Source organism: Lacerta agilis, chromosome 17 (genome assembly GCF_009819535.1).
Source record: "Lacerta agilis isolate rLacAgi1 chromosome 17, rLacAgi1.pri, whole genome shotgun sequence".
Taxonomy (NCBI): Eukaryota; Metazoa; Chordata; class Lepidosauria; order Squamata; family Lacertidae; genus Lacerta; species Lacerta agilis.
Window position 1 is genome coordinate 14,315,511 of NC_046328.1, and position 19,421 is coordinate 14,334,931.

A 19,421-nucleotide genomic window follows, 5' to 3' on the forward strand; every position below is an offset into this window, starting at 1 on the left:
TCGCTCCTGGACCCGTTGCAAACATTCTTTTTATTTTAATTGATTTTAATAGATTTATAGGAATTAAAAAAAAAATTACTCACATAAACAAAGTTACACAGATGAGTGCAAACTTCAACAAAATGGGAGCCTAAATACCATTTTGTACTGTCAGCAGAATCAAGTAGGAAAGCTTTTCCAGGGCTGTATAACTTCAGGCTGCCTGTGGGAAACTGCTGTTTGAAAGCACACATGACTAGCTCCCTGTATTCAGAAATGTGACACATCAGGGATAAAGCTAGGGCTAAACCCTCCTGCTCAACATGCTGGCTTTCTGTTTCTTTGTGAGCGAGCATTCAAAGATGCCAACCTGCGGCGTGAAGTAGCAGAGCGCAGGAAAAGCTTTCTCATTTGACTGTTCACAGAAAGGGCAGACTGGTCCTAAGACTAGAACTCTGGCCCCCTCCCAAAACTGGTGGTCCTGCATGGGGAGCAGCACATGCTGAAAGTCACGTATCAGCTGCCCCTCCTTGCAAGCGGACCAAAGGTCTCTCTCCTCCAGACTTAGTTGATGCAGGGAATCCGGGAATGTGAGCATGAGGACTATCTTTCTGGCACAGGCTGCTTGAGATAGAAAGGATGGAGCGCTTTCTCGTGACAAATTAAGGAAACTGTCACATGCTTCTTGCCCTGTCTCAGATGCTTTCCCATTTGAAGAGTTTTACGATTCATTCAGCGGCATTCCACATCCTGCCTTTGAAGGAAAGTGGGGACGTGGAGGGTCTACATTCAGAAATAGCACCATTCGGTAAGTGCAGAGATGCCAAGGAAGCAAGAGAGGGGAGGGCCCCCCTCTGCCTACATAAAAACAAGTTTCTCTCATTGTACAGCCTTTCTATTAATGTCCCCCCACCATCCTGTTACGTAGCCTTCCAACTTCCTTCTGTATTGTGAGTCTCAAGCCTGACAAAGCAAAGTAATACTTAAGAACCGAGAGGTTGCCCTTTGCATTCCAAAGATTTCCTATACAATTAAACTAAGTAAGTACATAGGAAGCCTTATACAGAGTCAGACCATTGGTCCAAGAAGCTCAATATTGCCTGCACTGACTGGCAGCAAGGTGACATTCCCAGCCCTACCAGGAGATGCCTTAGCACATGCCTGAACGCTGAGCTACACCCCTTCCCCTAAAAGGAGGCTATGCTTGTATTGCATGTGGCTCCTTGGGAGGCAGGTCTGCCTGGAGCCCAGATAAATGAGGGGACACAGCAGTGGGCCACCCATCCAAATGTGATAGGAATAGAGGAAGCTGCCTTGCACAGAGTCAGACCACTGGGTCCATCAAGCTCAGGGCTGTCTCTTTTGACAGGCAGTGGCTCTCCAAGGTTTCAAGCAGGAGCTTTCCCCAGGCATTAGGACCTTCTGCATGCAAGGGCCCCAAAACTATGGTCCTTCCCCAGGAGACAACCATATTGGTTTGCCAAACTCTGCTTTTGCATCATCACCAGCAAGCAGGAGAACGAGCTCACACAGAATAAGCATACCAGCAATATAATACTGGAGGACAGAAGCAGGAACCATGCCCTACCTAGTCCCCTTTGCTGGCAATTAATGCTGGTGTGTTTGCTTTGGCCTTACAGTTATTGTATGGGTGTTGATTTTACAGTAGCACCTTGGCTTATGTTACCCTTGGGTAACGTAAACTTCGGGTTGCGAAAGTTGCAAACCCAAAGTGTTTCACTGCATGCGCATGCACAAAAGCGCTCCCTCTGGTTGTGGAAACCTCAGGATCTGACCGGAGCTCCGGAACGGATCCCATCCACAACCGGAGGTACCACTGTATTGTAATTTTTACATTATGCTGCACAGACCTGTGATTTTTAAATGAAAAACAACATGAAAGCATTTTAAAATAAAATGTCCTCTTCCCTATGTACTATATTACAATGGTACCCCGCTAGACGAATGTCTCGCTAGACGAAAAACTTGCTAGACGAAAGGCATTCGCTAGCGGAAGGCTGTCTCGCAAGACGAATTTTTCAATGGGCTTGCCTTGCAAGACGAAAAAATTTCTGATATTTTTTTCGTCAAACCGCTATTCTGCCGTTGGTGCTTCGCAAGACGAAAAAGTCGCTATACGACAGCACTTGCAGAACGAATTAATTTCGTCTTGCGAGGCACCACTGTATTGCCATTTTAAGAGGTTTAACTCTAGAATAAGATTTCGTTCTACATCCTCCTCTTAATTTGGAATTATCAATGTGCAAGATGGAAGCTAGTCATTTTAGACTGCAATCCTATGCATCAGGGATTTCCAACCAGTTGACTGCGATTGACCAGTCGATCCCCAGGAGCTAGCGGTTAATCATGGTCTCAATTTCCTTCGCGGGGGGGGGGGGGAGAGCATCTGGCCGTGCCCCCTTGCCCTGCCCTTCATTCGCACATGATTACAAAAACAGCAGACAGAGTCATTGCTGTTAGTGATCATTTGGTGAGTGACTTTTGCCTGCCCCCCTAAGAAAAAGCTCAACAACCTTGGGCGTGCCCCCCCCCCAATGGGTAGATCACTGCTAGTTTTTTTTTATTCTGGGAGTAGATCGCAGTCTCTTGGGAGTTGGACGTCCATGCTATACATATTTAACTTGGGAGCAAATCCCACTGAACTTAGTGTGGACTTCTGTCTGAGTAGACGTGTGCAGGATTGCACCGTTAACTCGCTTTAATGGGTGGATTAGCCGTTCTGTGAAGAACACACACGTTTGTATTGTGCAAAGTGACTGAGTGACTATAAATAACAGCTGAGCTGGCTCCTGAAGCATTGTGTTCCTGCCAGGACAGTACATACCAGTTCCTTCACGATCGATGCCGTGAACTGTGGAGCAGCCCAGCTTGTGCTCCTGGCAGATGCTCTTATGTTTGCACTATAGAAAGGACAAGCAACCATTACCTGATACCCTTCTGTTTTCTTCTGACACCACTTCAGCAAAGCATTCCTCTTGGAGCCTCCATATTCTCTGGCCAGAGCAGACAAAGGGTCCTTCCTCTCTTCTCTAGAAGTGAAGGAGAAAATTCACATTGCTCATCCAAATTAATGTTCAAAACATTTTTTTAAATAGTGAAAGTTCCTTCCATATCATTCCACTCTTATCTAAATTGTATTGTGTTCTATGAGCAGCACCATGTTCTGTATTCATTCTGGCCTTCCCTCTGTCTTCCCACTGCTAGGCTGAGAATGGGCAACTCCCAGGCATATGTCAGCAGCACTCCAGCTACCCCCACAGAGATAAATGGTCAATTTCCCAGCAACCACCTGCCTGCCTGCTTGCTTCTGGCCCTGAACTCCCAGGTAGATAACCAAAGCAAGGATAGCAGCCCACGGGCACTTCTCTGTGCGGTGGGAAAAGATTTATTTGATTGAGACTTCATGAGGAGGACGGCTGTGAAATAAGTCCTTTTTCTAATACCTCAGAACCACAGTTATCGAGGTGCTTCGAGAACAAACGATGTGAACATTAAGCCACACTGAACTTTAGTATGAATTTAGAAAATAAACTGATGGTATCTCCCTGCAACTCATAACCGACTAGGAATGTCACCTTGAAGGGAAAGCAAAGCCAGAGTGTTAACTGTCAACCGACTACCTTCTTCAAGATTTAGGAGTGCAGAACTAGTGCAGACATGCGGCTGCCATTGAAAGCAGCAGCCCTAGTTCAAACCCCCCCCCCCAAATACTGGGTAGTAAAGGAAAGCATGACGTGACATCACCACATGTAGGGCTCTGCTCCTCCACTCCATGAACAGAAGTGAAGGCAGGGACATTTGACATGTGATGATACTGAATCATGCTTTCCATTACATGCTTTCCATCTGGGGGGAGGGAACCAGAAGGAGCTACTGTTTTGGGGTGCAGCTGTGTATCTACTCTAACCCCCTGGGACCAGCCCCCCCCCAACCTGGAGCGCTCCAAATGTTTACCCGAACTCCCATTTACTACAACCAGCACAAAAGACTTATTTTCTACTGCAGCATCAGTTCTGCTGGCTGGGGCTGATGAGAGCTATAGTCTTAAACATCTGGAGGGCGCTAGGTTGGGAAAGGCTGTTTTAGATCCAGGACTGCATACAGCAAAGAAGCAGAATTATCAAAAGAACTGAGCTTACATGGTAAGGGCTTCCTGTAACGTCACATTTCCAGAAGAGGAAGCCCTTACCATATAAATCTAAATAAATAAACCTAAAGCTTCTACGAATCACAACTGGTTTCAGGAGCACAATTTAAGCGAAGTTTAAACAATGCATTCAAGCAGCCTGACACCTCCTCAGTTAGTTTACTGGATGTAATCCCACAGAAAAATGAACAGGGTCTGTGCATAAGTATGGTCCTGCTCTCTCAAAACTCCCATTCGTTGCAGGAAAGACTCTTTCACATTGAGAACTAAGCCAAACACAGCAGACAAGGAAGCGAAACCGGTTTCTTCAACTGTTCCATTTCAGATTGCAGGTGGGGTTCCATACTGCATGGGGTGGGGATTTTCACAATGTTAACCCTGCACTGCTAGGATTTTTTTTAAAAAGCCTTTCTCTGGGCATTAAAGTGATTTTTTTAAAGGGATGCATCATTTTTCCTAATTATGTACTTCTTTCAGTACTAGATCCTTAAAAGCTTTCTTCACAGCCATTTGGCTGAAGCAGATGCTACTCCTTTTTTAAAAAAAACAAACAAACAACTTTTTACTGGGTTTTATAAACAAGGACCATAGGATAAATAAATAAATAAATAGACAGACAGACAGACAGACAGACCAAGTCTTCTCATGGTAATTGTATATATTAAAAAGCATAATAAACTTGCAGTAATATCTACAACACATGGTTCATTATTAGTAGTCAATGTTCATGAATTGGTTTAAACAAAAACAAAGGGGAAACATTCTAAGGAGATGAGACTATCTAAAAATGTTTTCTCATAATGAGTTAGTGCTGGCCTAGGCAAGTTTTCTAAGAAATTTAATGATTGCAATTTAAACAATTTAGAATAAAAAGAGGAAAATTCTGAGCAGATGTCTTTAGCAGAGAATGTTTTGGTGCCTTCACTTTTTTGAATACTGTGTGCCTTTGACTTAGATTTTTTTAAACACCTGTTTAAAGTCTAAGAGTTTTTACCTCCATACTCATAAAAACATTGTTTCATGTACAACAGGACAATACTAGTGTATTATTAATTTCTAAAAAGTTGTTTTCTCCTTTGTACAATTAATTTGAGGAGGTGTTTTGAACGTGAACTTTTATATTTATTTAGCAGATAAAAAAAATCAATTTCTAGTTTGGTTATTGTTGTAGAGGTTTGTTTTTCATATATGATTTTTCTTTGATACAGATACCTCTTATCACTGCTTTCATAGCCTCCCAAAGGTTGGTAGAATTGTTTTGTGCACTGTCATTTTCCATAATATAGAAATTGTATGGCTATAGAATGGTATGATTTCTGCTATCCTTTCTCTAGATAGTAAAATGACCATGATTGCAAGGTTTGGATTTCACAGATTGCGTAAATGGGATTAACTGTGAAGTGAGCAGGAAAAAGTCTAATCTGGATTGGGAACCATACTGACTTGAATGAAACATAAAACTGAAATCTTTCAGATTATCTTCACTCCATATATCATATAAGGCAGATGCTAACACTTTTAAACCAGAGCAGACTAGAGAGCAGAAGCAACAGAAATACAATTTAGGAAAAAGAAAAAGAAAAAACTAGACTTCTTTGTAAGTAAGAACAGAAAAAGAACTTCGAGTCAGAATTTTCTTTTTAAAAAAACAAGAAACCTAAACACACATAACATTGTGAGAGGACAGTACGGCTTGTTTCTAAATTCCAGTAAGGAACACAGTTTATGTCAAGTTCTTTGTTTTGAAAATAGCATTTCAGGAAACAAATAAAATGAAAGGTGTGGACACAATGAGAAGTAGTTTACAACAAATATTAATCTTTTAAATGAGTCTGCTAGGTCAACTAAATTCCAAACCCAATGCCTGATTAAGTTTCACAGATTGGCATTAGAAGCCTTCCCTGCCTTGTTTAGATTTACACTTCTAATCCACAGGATATTCTTGTTCCAATGTGGGGGGAAGATCTGGTAGGGGAATAAGGGGCAACAGTGAAAGGGGGAGGGGAGGAGAGAAATCACCTCCAACGAAGTTGCCCAACAAAAAATTCCCTAAACTGCTTGCACACACCTCTTCCCCACCTCTTCTCTCCCCCCCCCCAATAAAGTAGCTCAGTCATTTGACTACTAGTTCCTACACACACCACAGAGTTAAATGGGAGAAGTACTGAATCACCCCCCTAGAAGGAGGAGGAGGAGGAGGAGAGTTTGGATTTGATATCCCGCTTTATCACCACCCGAAGGAGTCTCAAAGCGGCAAACATTCTCCTTTCCCTTCCTCCCCTACAACAAACACTCTGTGATGTGAGTGGGGCTGAGAGACTTCAGAGAAGTGTGACTAGCCCAAGGTCACCCAGCAGCTGCATGTGGAGGAGCAGAGACATGAACCCGGTTCCCCAGATTATGAGTCTACCGCTCTTAACCACTAAACCATGCTGGCTCTCCAAATCATTTTTTGTCACAGTCGCCAAACAGTTCACAGTAGAGCCAAGGAGCGCTGTTGGTTCTTTCTTCTCTGCCTCTCCCATGTCCCTCACTTAGCAAGGTGAAACCCTTTGGAATGTAATCCACCCTCTTCCTACCCAGCTACTCGTGCTATTATTTATGGTTCTGCCAGACTGTTAGCCACGCTGTTCTCCCACTGGGGGGAAAGGTGGGATTTAAGTATAAGGAAATAAACAAAGCAACTTTTCCTTCTTCAATGCAGCTCTTATTCAGAGTTGCTGTTTACAGCAACATCTATTCTCCATGCACACCTTGCTCAAAACTGGATGTGTTCACTGGTATTTCCGTTTGAAGCAGTAGATCTGGCCAACCCCAATGCATGCATGCAGGGGTTCCAAAGTGTGGAGGGAAGAGGAGACAAGGGCTGCTTAAGCAGCTCCACCAACACATCCAGCTGCCTCTAGTGCTCAGGTGACACTGTGCAAAGGGGTCCATGGAGGCTGATCTGCAGCCCAGCTCAGGCAAAAGAGAGATGGGGGGAGACAGAAGCAACAGCTCTCACTTCTGCGGTCCAAACATGCTCCTCTCAATGCAGATTCCTGCATTGCGGGGAGTTGGATTAGAATACCCTCAGGGTCCCTTCCAACTCTACTTTTCTATGATTCTATGAAGTCCAGGGAAGTGGTCAAAGGCAGTTCCAGCAAGGAAGGTCTTGATCAGCAGCCTTGCTGGCAAGTGCAAGGATCTGCCATGCACCAGTCCCAAACTCAAGACCACCTAAGTGGGAGAGGAGAAAGAGACACCTGTCCAGGAAAGGAAGTAAGAAAGGAAGGCTTCCTGGTGAGCTTTGGGCATTAACTCGTTTGTTCAGCTGCCAGGCTGTGTAGCAATGAGGTGTACCTTATTCGATTGCGTGTCGTAGGGGTGACGGACGCTGTAGGTGAAGACGAGAGAGACAGCTGTGGTGAAGTGGTCCCCATTGCTATGAGAGAGGCTGGAGATGCTCCATCAGGGGCACTGATGTCCCGCTTGATTTCTTCACTGCTTCGCCGAGACACTGAAATAGAAAAACACCTTAGAAACCATTTCTCTCTCTTTCTCAAAAAAGGAAACTAAGAGACTTTGCAAAAATCTAGAGAATGAGTAACAAATTTTCTACTGAATTGTACAAAACTTTTAAGTTCTCTATCACACCAATAGCAATCTCACCTATCAAATATAAAGATGGCATTAATTTTTTCTGAAGAAGCAAGACTTGAGTTTTTGCTTTTAAATATAACCATTCCAAAATTTTGGAATATCTTCTAAGGGCCTAACATGTCAGGACTCCTTCTCTGGAAGAGGCAGATTTTGAAGCCTTCTAACTATTTTTCTCTACAGAGCACTGATTGCAGGGATGCAGGGATGTGGTTTTTGTAGAACACGGGTAGTGACAAATATGCTCTATGTTCTATTCAACATCACATACTGTGTAACAGAGGACAAACATAAAGGCACACAGCACTCTTTTTCTCTGCTGCAATGAGGAACAAATCCAGTCTGTCAGTTTTAATTCTCTTAATTTCCATCAAATGCACATAAAGAATAGCAAGGGCATTTACCTTTAAACTGAAAGAGGAAACCCTCTCTCAGTCACCAAGGCCGCTTTCCCCCTGCAATGTGGGCAAGATTCACCTACAGTGTCAATATGGAACTCTACCCACTTTACTTATTGCTGGGATGTCAGAAAAGACCAACAATACTGTTTCAAAAGAAGCTGGTGGCGTTGCACACTAAAACTCTGTGACTGAAGCACCACCTTATTAGCATGGCATAATTATTACCAGAAATAGATTTGGCACTTTCCATAGCAGGAACTCTTGGCAGGGAAGCTGGTCTGCTGGTTGAGGAAGTTCTCAGCAAATGATCTGTGCAGAGAGGGAATAAAGAAAAGGCATTTCATTACCACAAGCTTCAGGCCTGGTCTTATAAAATGAGAAGATAGAATGGACTTCACCACAGCAGGAGGACAATGCCATTTTGTATGCTCTATTATTTTTAAAAAAGAAAAAGAAAAACTGCCTCCAAATAAGAGCCTAGCATATCAGGGTGACAGGCTCTAAGCCAGCTTGCTTCTTGACTTGAAGGGAGGTTTTTTCCCTTACATAGGCAATGCATTCAAAAATAGTATCTCCTTCCTGTAGTAAAGTTCATTTTAGCCAACTCATATTCTGCTGCTGCAAGTGTAGGCCAGGCTCAGCAACAGGTGCAATTGCTTAGAAGCAACAAACACTTAAGAATAATCTCACAATGGCTCAACTCCCTTGCTAACTGGTCACCAGCCAGATGGGCTTTTGCAAATGCTGCTAGGACTCTGCCCCCCATCCCCCAGCTCTGTACCTTGAATCCCGCCCCCATGCCGCTCCATTCTGAAATGTCTTTTTACATCTTGACCCAATGCAGAGAAGTCACCCAACACTTTTATACAATGGCATGGCCAAAGGAGAGGAAAATCTGTATACAGTACATATTGCCTTTAGGGGGCCAGGGCAGCTTGGGTTTACAGAGTTGATAGTGAAAAGCTACTCTGTTTGTGTAGATCAGTGGCGGCCACAACATTAACACAAATAGATTCCAAAGATCATAAGTGTCCTATCCTAGTCCACTGCCCAATACAGTACCTATGCAACAACATCCATGCCTTTGATTGGCTGGAAATCAGGTAACTGGCCCAGAATGCAGCAGCAAGGATGCTGATTGGCACTTGCACAATACATCAGTTGCACTGATTACCAGTTTGTTTCCAGGCATAGTTTAAGGTGCTGGCAATTCCCTTTAAAGCCTGGGGCGCAGAGTATTTTAGGAGCTGCTTCCTTGTGTATAAGCCTGGCCATCCATTTATGGGTTTTGGGGGGGGGTGGAGGAGAGAAGGCTGTTCTTTGTGTACTGGTAGCATTTAGCTTGTCTGTGGGATAGAGCCTTTCAAGTGGCCCCCTCCTTGGCTGTCGAACTTCTAGTCATGGGAGATTCAGCTGGCTCCATTTATCATGACCCTCTGGGTCCAACAAATACATTTTTGTTCCAGCAGGGATCTGACCTAATAGGACAAGGTTTTTAAACTGATCCCAGGTTTGTTTCTTTAAAAGCTGTTTTATCTGCTGCCTCTCCTTTTGTTTTACTATATTGTAGCTGTTTAATTGCTTATATTTATATTTATTTAATTTTAATTTTAATTTTAATGTTGCAATCTGCCCTGAGCTGTAGTGGAGGGGTAGGCTGTAAGTTATTTTAATAACTAAAGTTCAAGCCTGATGCTGCACAATGGCCCGGTCCACAGCACTTTTCAGTCCAGTCCAAAAGGGACGCAAACGGCTACAAGTCTGTGCCAGCTATGCCACAGGTTGGCCACCCACAGTGTAGGGAGTGCCATATTTGTTTCTGTTAAACATCAAGTGTGTTTAAAATTTACTTTGCTCTGATTATAAAATCACCCCAATGCTATTCAAAGCATAACTGAATAAAAACTTAGCACAAAACACTATATCATCCCTGGAAAAATCTTTACATTGTAGGTGTTTAGCTGACATTTGTCAAGACAGAAAAGGAAGCCTACTGCTTGGCTCTAAGAAAGCTGTTCTTGAGAAATTTCTATTTTAAAAGCCCCCAGACATAAATCAAAGAACTACACCCATTACACGAGAGCTATTCATTCTTACAGGAAGGGCACTTTGAAAGGAAAAGTTTATAGGCAGAACAAGTTGACCAGCACCAGGAAATGGAGAAGTAAACAGTGAACATATAATCCTTGGGCTTTTTCAACATTGCCTTACCTTTTGTTATGGACATTATCAAAATACTGCCCTGATAGCACTGAAAGTAAATGGAAGAGCCACACAAGTAGTTATAGGCCAGCTATCCCAACCCCTATACAACAGAGGAATTACAGAGGGAGTATATCCCTTCCTCAGGCTGAAAGCCTCTGATGACAGTACAGCCCACCACCCACTCATAGGCATTGGTGCCATTCTTGAACCATTCTCCAGCCACAGAATTGTTAAGATAAATGGATTAGTTGATTCTGCTATTGGTGAATTGCTATTTAGCAGGTTGCGATGAGTTACTGTATTATGTACCTGATGGACTGTGTGTTTTTATGGATTCTATTTCATGTTATCTTATCTGATACTGTCGTAAACTGTCCTGTGGCTTGAGCACAGGTGTATAAAAATAATCTAAACAATAACCAAAATCTACCTTCCCATAACTTAGGTAGTTAGCTCTAGCCTTGATATCTGTGGCAGCAGAGAACTAATTGCTGTCCTCTCCCAGAAAGCTTTGTTCTTGACAAATCCACACAGGCTCCTACACTTTCCTGCAGCTATCAAGTGCAGTTCCACTAGTGCGCAAGGGACATCTCAACAAATGCAGGCACCAATCTATCATTCACTTCCTCCTGAATTTAGTTAGGATGCCCAGACAGATCTTAGCAATGCATAATTGGCCAGCTGACTCCTCCACAATCAAAAAGTGGAGAACAGCAGTTTTCTGGGTTTTTTTGTTTTTGTTTTGTCCTACATTGGAGGCCAAACTTCCTCCCTCTTTCTTTCTCACACACCATACTGACAACCAGATGTTAGGAAGGCAGCCAGTGATTGCTCCTAAAATCTACTTGATTACAAATACATTGGATGGGCCTGTTTTTAGCTTTACTTGTTTTGCTTTGGAAATAATTCCTCCTGCTCCTAAGGTGGGTTTCATAACAATAAAACATTTGCTTTTTAAATTATACAAGCACTGGTAAGTATTGATTTTAGCATATTCAAGTGCTGCATCCTTATCTGCAAAGACTGTGGCCTTTATGACTTCTATGCACCTGTTGCCCAAACAATTATTCCACTGTGACCATATGGTAGTATAATTAATTGTAGTTCTCCTTTTTTAAAGTCAGTCTAGCCCTCCCCATCTCACCTCTACCCTGTGTAGCTCAGGGCAAACTGGCATAAAGTAATAGGAAACAGATCAGGTGAGCATGGAAAGAAGGAAATTGAAATAATACATAGCCCTAATTAACAGTATGTTATTGAGTTTTTATGCTTTGCATTTTACTTTTGCAGGAGCAGGGGTAAGGCAATGAAGGAGATTAAGCCCTCTCTATGAACAATACTTTGCTGTACTCAAAAGAAAAGGAGCTCATGTGTCAAAAGAGCCTCTTCTACGCTCTCTTATTCAGTGTGCTTTTCTTTTCAATCTCAGGAGAACTCTGGGGGAGCTTTAGCAAAATACAGTTGAACCTCTGGTTGCGGACGAGATCCGTTCCAGAGCTCCAGTCAGATCCCAAAGTGCTTGTTCTGCGCATGCACATGGTGCGGTAGAGCGCTTCGGCACATACGCGCACGGCGAAACCCAGAAAAATATTTCTGGGTTTGCTTTGTGCGTATCCCGAAGGATACACCAGAGGTTTGTGTAAGTAGAGGTACCACTGTAATGTTAACAGGAAAAATACCTACCTTGCACTGGGATTTCTGCATAACTTGGCCTTTTATCTGACAGAGTAGTGAGGGGCTTGGAAGCAGATATTGGTCCACTTATGGAATGCCTCTGAAGGAAAACAAGAACTATCAGTGGTGAGATAAGTTATTTCAAATATGATGACCAACCCTGTCTGCCTTTTACAAAAATATATTAAGACGAGCAAAACCCACACAGAAGCGCTACTGTGATCCCTGGACGTACGTTCAAATTCAGCACAGCCAGCAATGTGAACTATTTCTTTCATCAGGTTTACACCTTGAGTACAACTAAGTACAGCCAACAGTGATAAATCTTTAAAACATGAATCAGAATTAAAAAAAAATAATCAGTAAACACAACAGTACCAGAGTCTGTAGTTTCCTTTTTATAAAAAGTGACTTGGTGGCCTACTTCACAGGTCTGGTGAGAGAGCAGTTGGGCATTTTAATTAGTTACTGTAATCATAGTCCTCATGTCTGAACTGCTGGTCTAAGTACTCTCAACTGGCTTGAAGGCTAAATTACATAACAGTTGTAGGGAACAAGAACTTGAACTAGGGACACCCTGGAGCTCACTGGCCAGATTCAAATGCAACATTCCCAGGTCTTACAAACCATGGTTTTGTGGATTGGGAACAAGCAAAAGCTTGAATGTTCTTTCCTCTTCCATTCTCCTCTCACACTCAGTTGCAGCAGTGACTTCCTGGTTTGTTAAACCTGCTTCCTTGTGCTACTTTAAACTGTTTAGGCACTCTCTACAAACCAAGACTGCCCACCAGGGTCAAACCAATTTGTAGGAAGAACTTAAGTCTGTTTGCAGGTTCAGATATCTGTGACTGAACAAACTAAGCGGCTGAAAGAGAGGATAGGGAGAGTGGATGGAAGACTATTCAAGTTCACTGCCACTCCAAACCATATGTGAGAGAACTGGAAACCTTACATCTGAATCTGGCCACCAGGTCAACTGTGCTAGTCACTTTCTCAGTGTAACCTGCCTCTCATGGTTGTTGAGGATCAAAAAGAGGAGAAAATCCATGTATGTCACTCTGAAATCTGTGGAGAATGTCAGGATTCAATTATGAATGACAAATATAATTTAATGCACAATTTTTACTGCAAAACCTTCTCTTGATTTTGCATCATGCTAGCGCTGTTACAAATTCCAATACAGTCGTACCTTGGAAGTCCGTTCAACTTCCAAAACGTTCCAAAACGTTAGGAGACAAAAGCGTGGCTTCTGATTGGCTGTAGGAAGTTCCTGCAGCCAATCAGAAGCCACGGAAACACCGTCGGACGTTCGGCTTCCAAAAATAGTTCGCAAACCGGAACCGTCACTTCTGGGTAGGCAACGTTTGGGAACCAAAACATTTGACAACTAAGCTGTTCGAAAACCAAGGTACGACTGAACACCAGTCTTCACAGAGTCTCTTCCAGTTAGTAAACACACATTTACCTGCATTGGCGATACTGCTGCTGCAGGAGGAGTTTTCAGAGGACTTGGGCTCAGGGGGGTACGAGGCATTGTAGCTGCAGCTGGACTAGGAACTACCAAAAACAGCAAAATAAACAGGGAGTAAGTATAGTTAATTTCAGGTATTTCTAAGCAGCCTTTTGAGAGCATTGCCATTCCAAGGCAGCTTGTTACATTAATAGCAGACAAGTTCCTTTAAAAAAAACAGGAAAAAAATTAATTAACATTAAAACATCTAGTTTAAATATCCCAAAACAAAAAGAAAAGAAAAGAAAAATCAATTAAGAGCAACAGTTTTGCATGTTTTTCACTTATGGCACAAGATTGCAGAGTAAAACCTTTTCTCATCTGAAGTGAGTGACCCAAGTGTGACTGGCAGCTGTTTACCAATTTCACATATCCTAGATTTTGGTCATGTCCTCCTGTAGCGAGGCCTGCAAAATCTGGCCAAGTTCTGTTTTCATAACATGGAAAGAACACAAAGATATAAGACAAGTAACCTATGGAGCTTGCCCAAGGAGGAGTTTCCTTATCTAAAGCTAAAATGTGCCTTTTTTGTAAACAGATTGTTGATTATTAAAAGCCCAGATGAATTTTTATATCTGAACATCATTAAGTCCCACAGAAGTTTAACAATGAAATACAGATTCAACTATAATAACAGCAAGTTTTTGAAGACAGACCATTGTGAACTAAGATGAGGCAGCTTAAAAGAAGATTGAAAACTTAGATAAATAAAAATTGCCATATATTCAAAGCCTCAGAGCAACAAGAAACTTTTAAAACTTGGGTGCATGGTTTTGGGCTCACAAAACTGAAGCACATATTATCCAATACATTTCCACAAGTATCATCACCCGGCTGGAGCTCCCTCGAAAAAAATGTGCTACAGTCTACTGATGTATGCATGGAGTACAGTACTTGTTCTGTTCAAAATTTTAAGCTAACAGAACCAATGGTGGCGCTTCCAAACAAAATTGCACTAAGTTTATGCAGGTACAAAAAAAAATTACCTTGTGAGGCACTGTCAAAGGATTTGATGAGAGTTTTTACAGTGGGCGTTGGCTCTGAAGAAGTGGATGACCTGCGACTCAAACCCATTCCTTGCCTCAGAGCTGCTAAGTCTCTTTCAACAGCATTCATGTAATTGTAAACGCGTCCACGTTCCTCTTCTTGCCTGAATATCAGGGGAAGGCAGTTGTCAAGATACTATAAAATGATCTGGCATGGGTTCAGTGCTCTGACCGCCAGCACAAGGGCTGCTGTGCTAACACAAGGGTGAGAATAATGGTTGTGCAATATGAAATCCAGTACAAAAGTTGCGCTAGCAAAAGCTTGTATTTGCAATGTGCTACACAACCAGTCACAAGAACCATGCCAGCTTCCTGTGCCTTCCCTTGCACAAGCCATTCCTCTAGTGCAAATACAGCTAGCACACTCCTAAGGAACTTTGAATTCCTCCCTCTATACTGTGCTTAAGCAACTGACTCATTTATGAGGACCTGTCTGAAGGGCATCAGCTGCACTGGGAAGCCTACTTGGAGTGGCTCAAATCTTCTAACAGGCTACAAACTGAAAGTCATTTGAGAAAGAGTTTCATAATTAATTTTTGGAGAAAGGGATGGGGAAGGGTGTCAATTGTATTTATACAGTAAGGATTTTTATGCCTTGGGTTGAAATTACCTGGGGCAGCAGAGCTGAAGGGAGGCACTCCCTGATCTTGGCCATTGGCCAGGAAACCATGACCACTGAGAAGCTGCTACCCCCAGCATCCAAGGCAGTGCGTAACGGCAAGGGGGAGACTAACCTGGCCTCATCCATCAGCCAGTGAAGGTGCAGCTGCTTTCCTCTTTCCCCCCTGCATTGCCACAAATTCATTTGGTATAGAGGGACTGCAATGTGCTCATGCTAACTAAACAGAAGACCCTTGAAACTAAAACTCTATATTGTGTGCTTCTGTACCTCACTCTGCCAAGTGAGACATTAGGGTACATACTAAAGCAACATAGAACCTTTGCCTGAAGTAGAGATGCTGCTCACTGGAATTAATTAAGTTGCCTGCCACTTTGCTTCATACCAAAGTGTTTCACCAGAGGTAAGGGGTGCACTCATAAAAGGCACCATGTCCCACTATTTAGAAGAGCTGTGCCCCTGTAACCCTACTGGAACCTGCTAGTCTTCTCTGAGAGCCTTTTCTTTGGCAGTGGGGAGAATGGAGTTGCCATAATCTCCTCCAAGAGGTATGTGCAGAAGTTTTAAGGATTTTAAAAGTGCAGTCTAAGGGCAAATATCTGTTGTCCTTTTTCCTACGTGTAGAGCAGCTTGTGTGTTTTACACACTTACAAACAAATATTTTTGTTGACAAGAACATTTTACCATACAGTCTCTTGCTGAATAGCTTTCAGAGATTAAATAAATTAGTTTTATGAAAATATAATGAATCAACACAAAATGTCATTCACATACTTGCGTGATTTTATTTCCTCCAACTCTTTTGTGAGTTTTTCATTCTTCTCTTGAGCTTCATGCAGCCTGCGCTTTAGGTCTCCAATCTCTTCTTGAGCTTCAGATTTTATATCGTTTGCTATGACCACAGCCGTCTGCAAATCAGCTTGGAACTGCCGCCATTCCGCAGACTCCTCCTGAAAATGGAAAAGAAAAAGAAATTTACAGCTTTGGAATGTCATGATATGTGGGATATAAACAGTTTAAATAAAATATAATTAGCAGCAATGGAGTCCAAAGGCACTGGTATAACACACCCGATGCACCTCCACCCCAAACCACTATATATTGAACTGGCTTATATACCCTGAGCCGTCTGTGCAGAGTCTTGATCTCTCTTTCCATATCATGCTTTTGGTCTTGAAGCTTTTTAACAGTATCTGGCAAAACAAAACCAAATATATCAGGCAGAAATTTTGAAAAAGTTATTTCTAGGCAAACACTTCACCAAAGCCCAAAGGAAGTATTCAAAGGGAAGTTCAATGAATTGGTTCTAGAACTCTAGCTTTCTCTCTTACATTTCACAGCTATTAATTAAAAAACAAAAACAAAAAACAAGCATGGACCTCATAATATGAAGTATGTATGCATAGGAAAAAAATGCCAACGACGAGAGAGGGTTTTCCTGTGAAAAAAATGATAATGCCACTAACACTTTCTAAAAATTATCTGTGCTGTCCATAAAAAAGCACTACCAACAGAATCTTATTAATGGCTACTCAAAAGTAAATCCCACCGAGTCCAATGGTTCTTACTCCCAGGTGACTTTCCTTTGCTTGTGTTTTCAACAGAAAACAAGTATCTCCACCTTCCCCCCCACAGTGCTTTCTTTTTTGAATGTTATCAATCACTAGACACAATTACTAGACCAAAGCAAACTATTTAAGGGAGATGCACTGCAGAGTCAATGCTGCCTTGAAGTTGCATCAGGTTGCCTTTTTAAAATACAGTGAAATCTGTCACATTAAAAATGCCCCTGCAGCCTTGTACTAGCTACACAAAGAGGGTATGCAATTTGACCATGACCAACCTCCAATTTAGTATTTGACTGGCTGTGTACCAGGATTAGTTTTCATTTATCTCTTCATTGCTTGAATCACAGAATCATAGAATTGCAAAGTTGGAAGGGGCCCTGAGGGTCATTTAATTCAATCCCATGCAATGCAGGAATCTCAATTAAATAATCCATGAGAGATGGCCATCCAATCTCTGCTTAAAGATTCCCAATGAAAGAGAGTCCACAACCTCCTGATTGTTGCATTGTTGAAAAGCTCTTGCTGTCAGAAAGCTCTTCCTGATGTTTAGTTGGAATCTCCTATCTTGTAACTTGAAGCCATTGGTTTGAGTCCTACCCTGCAATGCAGGAGCAGAAGAAAACAAGCTTGCTCCATGTGACAGCCCTTTAGATATTTGAAGATTTGAGGTATCTGAAGATTTGAGAACTGTGTGATTATAGTAGAAATACTGATGAAGCTGAATACAGGTGATACAAGTAGGACCACCTTGCAATGCTGCATTTCCTCGTGTGGAGTGCTCTTCTCAGCTACATCCTCTTTACTGAAAATGATACTGCACTTCATTCTACACACAGAGAGATTTTCTGTAAACCTCACCACTTCACTCAACACCCCTGGTCGCTAAGCATGCTCAGTCCTCATTGGGCCATTTGGGGTATTTCCCACACCACCTCAGGATTTTTCTTAAAAGGTTTTTCGAACTTCCACTAACTCTGATGTTGACACAAGTCTCTTAATACCGGATGCACTTTCAAGAAGGAATCTGCTATGAGCACACAGAATTTCTGAAAAGTATATTGCTGATGCTTGGGAAAACATTCCTTCCACAGCACTGCATATGAACAGGCTAGTTGCAAAAAATGCAAGGTAGTAGAAACATAAAACCATAATAAATTATGCAGTTCAGTTCAGGCTCTTTATAGATCATTATGCTGGCAGTGTTGTTTTTTTTCAAACCATCAACACAAGTCTCAGGCTATCCTAGTGAACCCCCACAAGCCCTTGATGTATCTTAAATTGGTATCTGATTCCAAGCAATATTTTCTTAAATTGTGTGCCAAAGGCAGTAATGCTTCTGAATACTGGTTGCTAGAAGGCACAGGAGGGGGAGAGTGCTCTTGTGCTCAGGTCATTCCTGGGAGCTTCTCATCGAGGCAACAGGTGGAAGAAGGATGTTGGACTACATGGACCACTGGCATGATCCAACAAGGCAATCCTTACAACAAACAACTTACTTGCAACACACACCAGGTTCAACTCTAATTATGCTATGAGCACATTAAATCTGAAAGGGATAATGCTTAGGGTTGCATTTCACACTGTTATTAATGTATGCTGCACCATTATACATATTAAAAGCATGTAAAGTACATGATCAATAATATATTGCATATGCTGCAGCCCTGGTAATTAGGTAATAGACAAATATAATGCTGATTTTGAAGATTAAAGAACACAGTTAATCACAAGGAGAAAATATACCCATTTAAGATTTGCTTTACAAATAGTGGAGAATTGTTTCAATTTTGCCATGGTTTGTTAGAAGTTCAGGATTCCAAGAACACATGTGTCAGCTTTGAAAACCCAAATACGCCATCTAGTGTACTGTTGAATTAAAAAGCGAAGGCCCAGTTTGGATAATAGTCTCTTCTGCTCCATTGCTGTCCATGAAGATAGAGCTCAAACATTCTTGTTCCATCAGACATCCAAGCAGAAATGTTTCAATGTGCCAAAGGTTGAATATGGCACTATGTTCTTAGGCCAGAACAAACATGGGAAACACTGTGCAGTCTGGGCTACTCATGCACACACTATTAAAATATTATTCCCAGCTAATATCCTCAGAGGGACCCAGGTGGCGCTGTAGGTTAAACCACACAGCCTAGGGCTTGCTGATCAGAAGGTCAGCGGTTTGAATCCCCACGACGGGGTGAGCTCCTGTTGCTCAGTCCCAGCTCCTGCCCACCTAGCAGTTCGAAAGCATGTCAAAGTGCAAGTAGATAAATAGGAACCGCTCCAGCGGGAAGGTAAACAGCGTTTCCGTGCGCTGCTCTGGTTCGCCAGAAGCAGCTTTGTCATGCTGGCCACATGACCCAGAAGCTGTCTGCGGACAAACATCGGCTCCCTCGGCCTATAGAGCGAGATGAGCGCCGCAACCCCAGAGTCGGACACGACTGGACCTTATGGTCAGGGGTCCCTTTACCTTTTAATATCCTCAGACAGGGGTGCACTCGCTTTTCCCTACTACTTGTGGAAGAGAGATGGGGAAGTATCTAATCTACACCACTGAGCTTCCACTGAAAAAAAATCTTAGGGCACCAAAGCCTGAAGTTAAAAAGCAACCACACAAC

The 19,421-nt window shown here is 42.4% G+C and overlaps 1 protein-coding gene across 1 annotated transcript in view; it reads right to left on the reverse strand.

Annotated features, from left to right (window-relative positions):
* The window catches only part of SPECC1L (sperm antigen with calponin homology and coiled-coil domains 1 like), a 48,965-nt gene that overhangs the window by 7,998 nt on the left and 21,546 nt on the right, over positions 1-19,421 (reverse strand). The window contains exons 6-13 of the mRNA XM_033135921.1: positions 16,361-16,434; positions 16,016-16,191; positions 14,563-14,726; positions 13,532-13,623; positions 12,076-12,166; positions 8,413-8,496; positions 7,490-7,646; positions 2,927-3,029 (exon numbers count right to left, since the gene is read on the reverse strand). Coding sequence (XP_032991812.1) covers positions 2,927-3,029; positions 7,490-7,646; positions 8,413-8,496; positions 12,076-12,166; positions 13,532-13,623; positions 14,563-14,726; positions 16,016-16,191; positions 16,361-16,434 — 941 coding nt within the window. The remainder of the gene's footprint in view (positions 1-2,926; positions 3,030-7,489; positions 7,647-8,412; positions 8,497-12,075; positions 12,167-13,531; positions 13,624-14,562; positions 14,727-16,015; positions 16,192-16,360; positions 16,435-19,421) is intronic.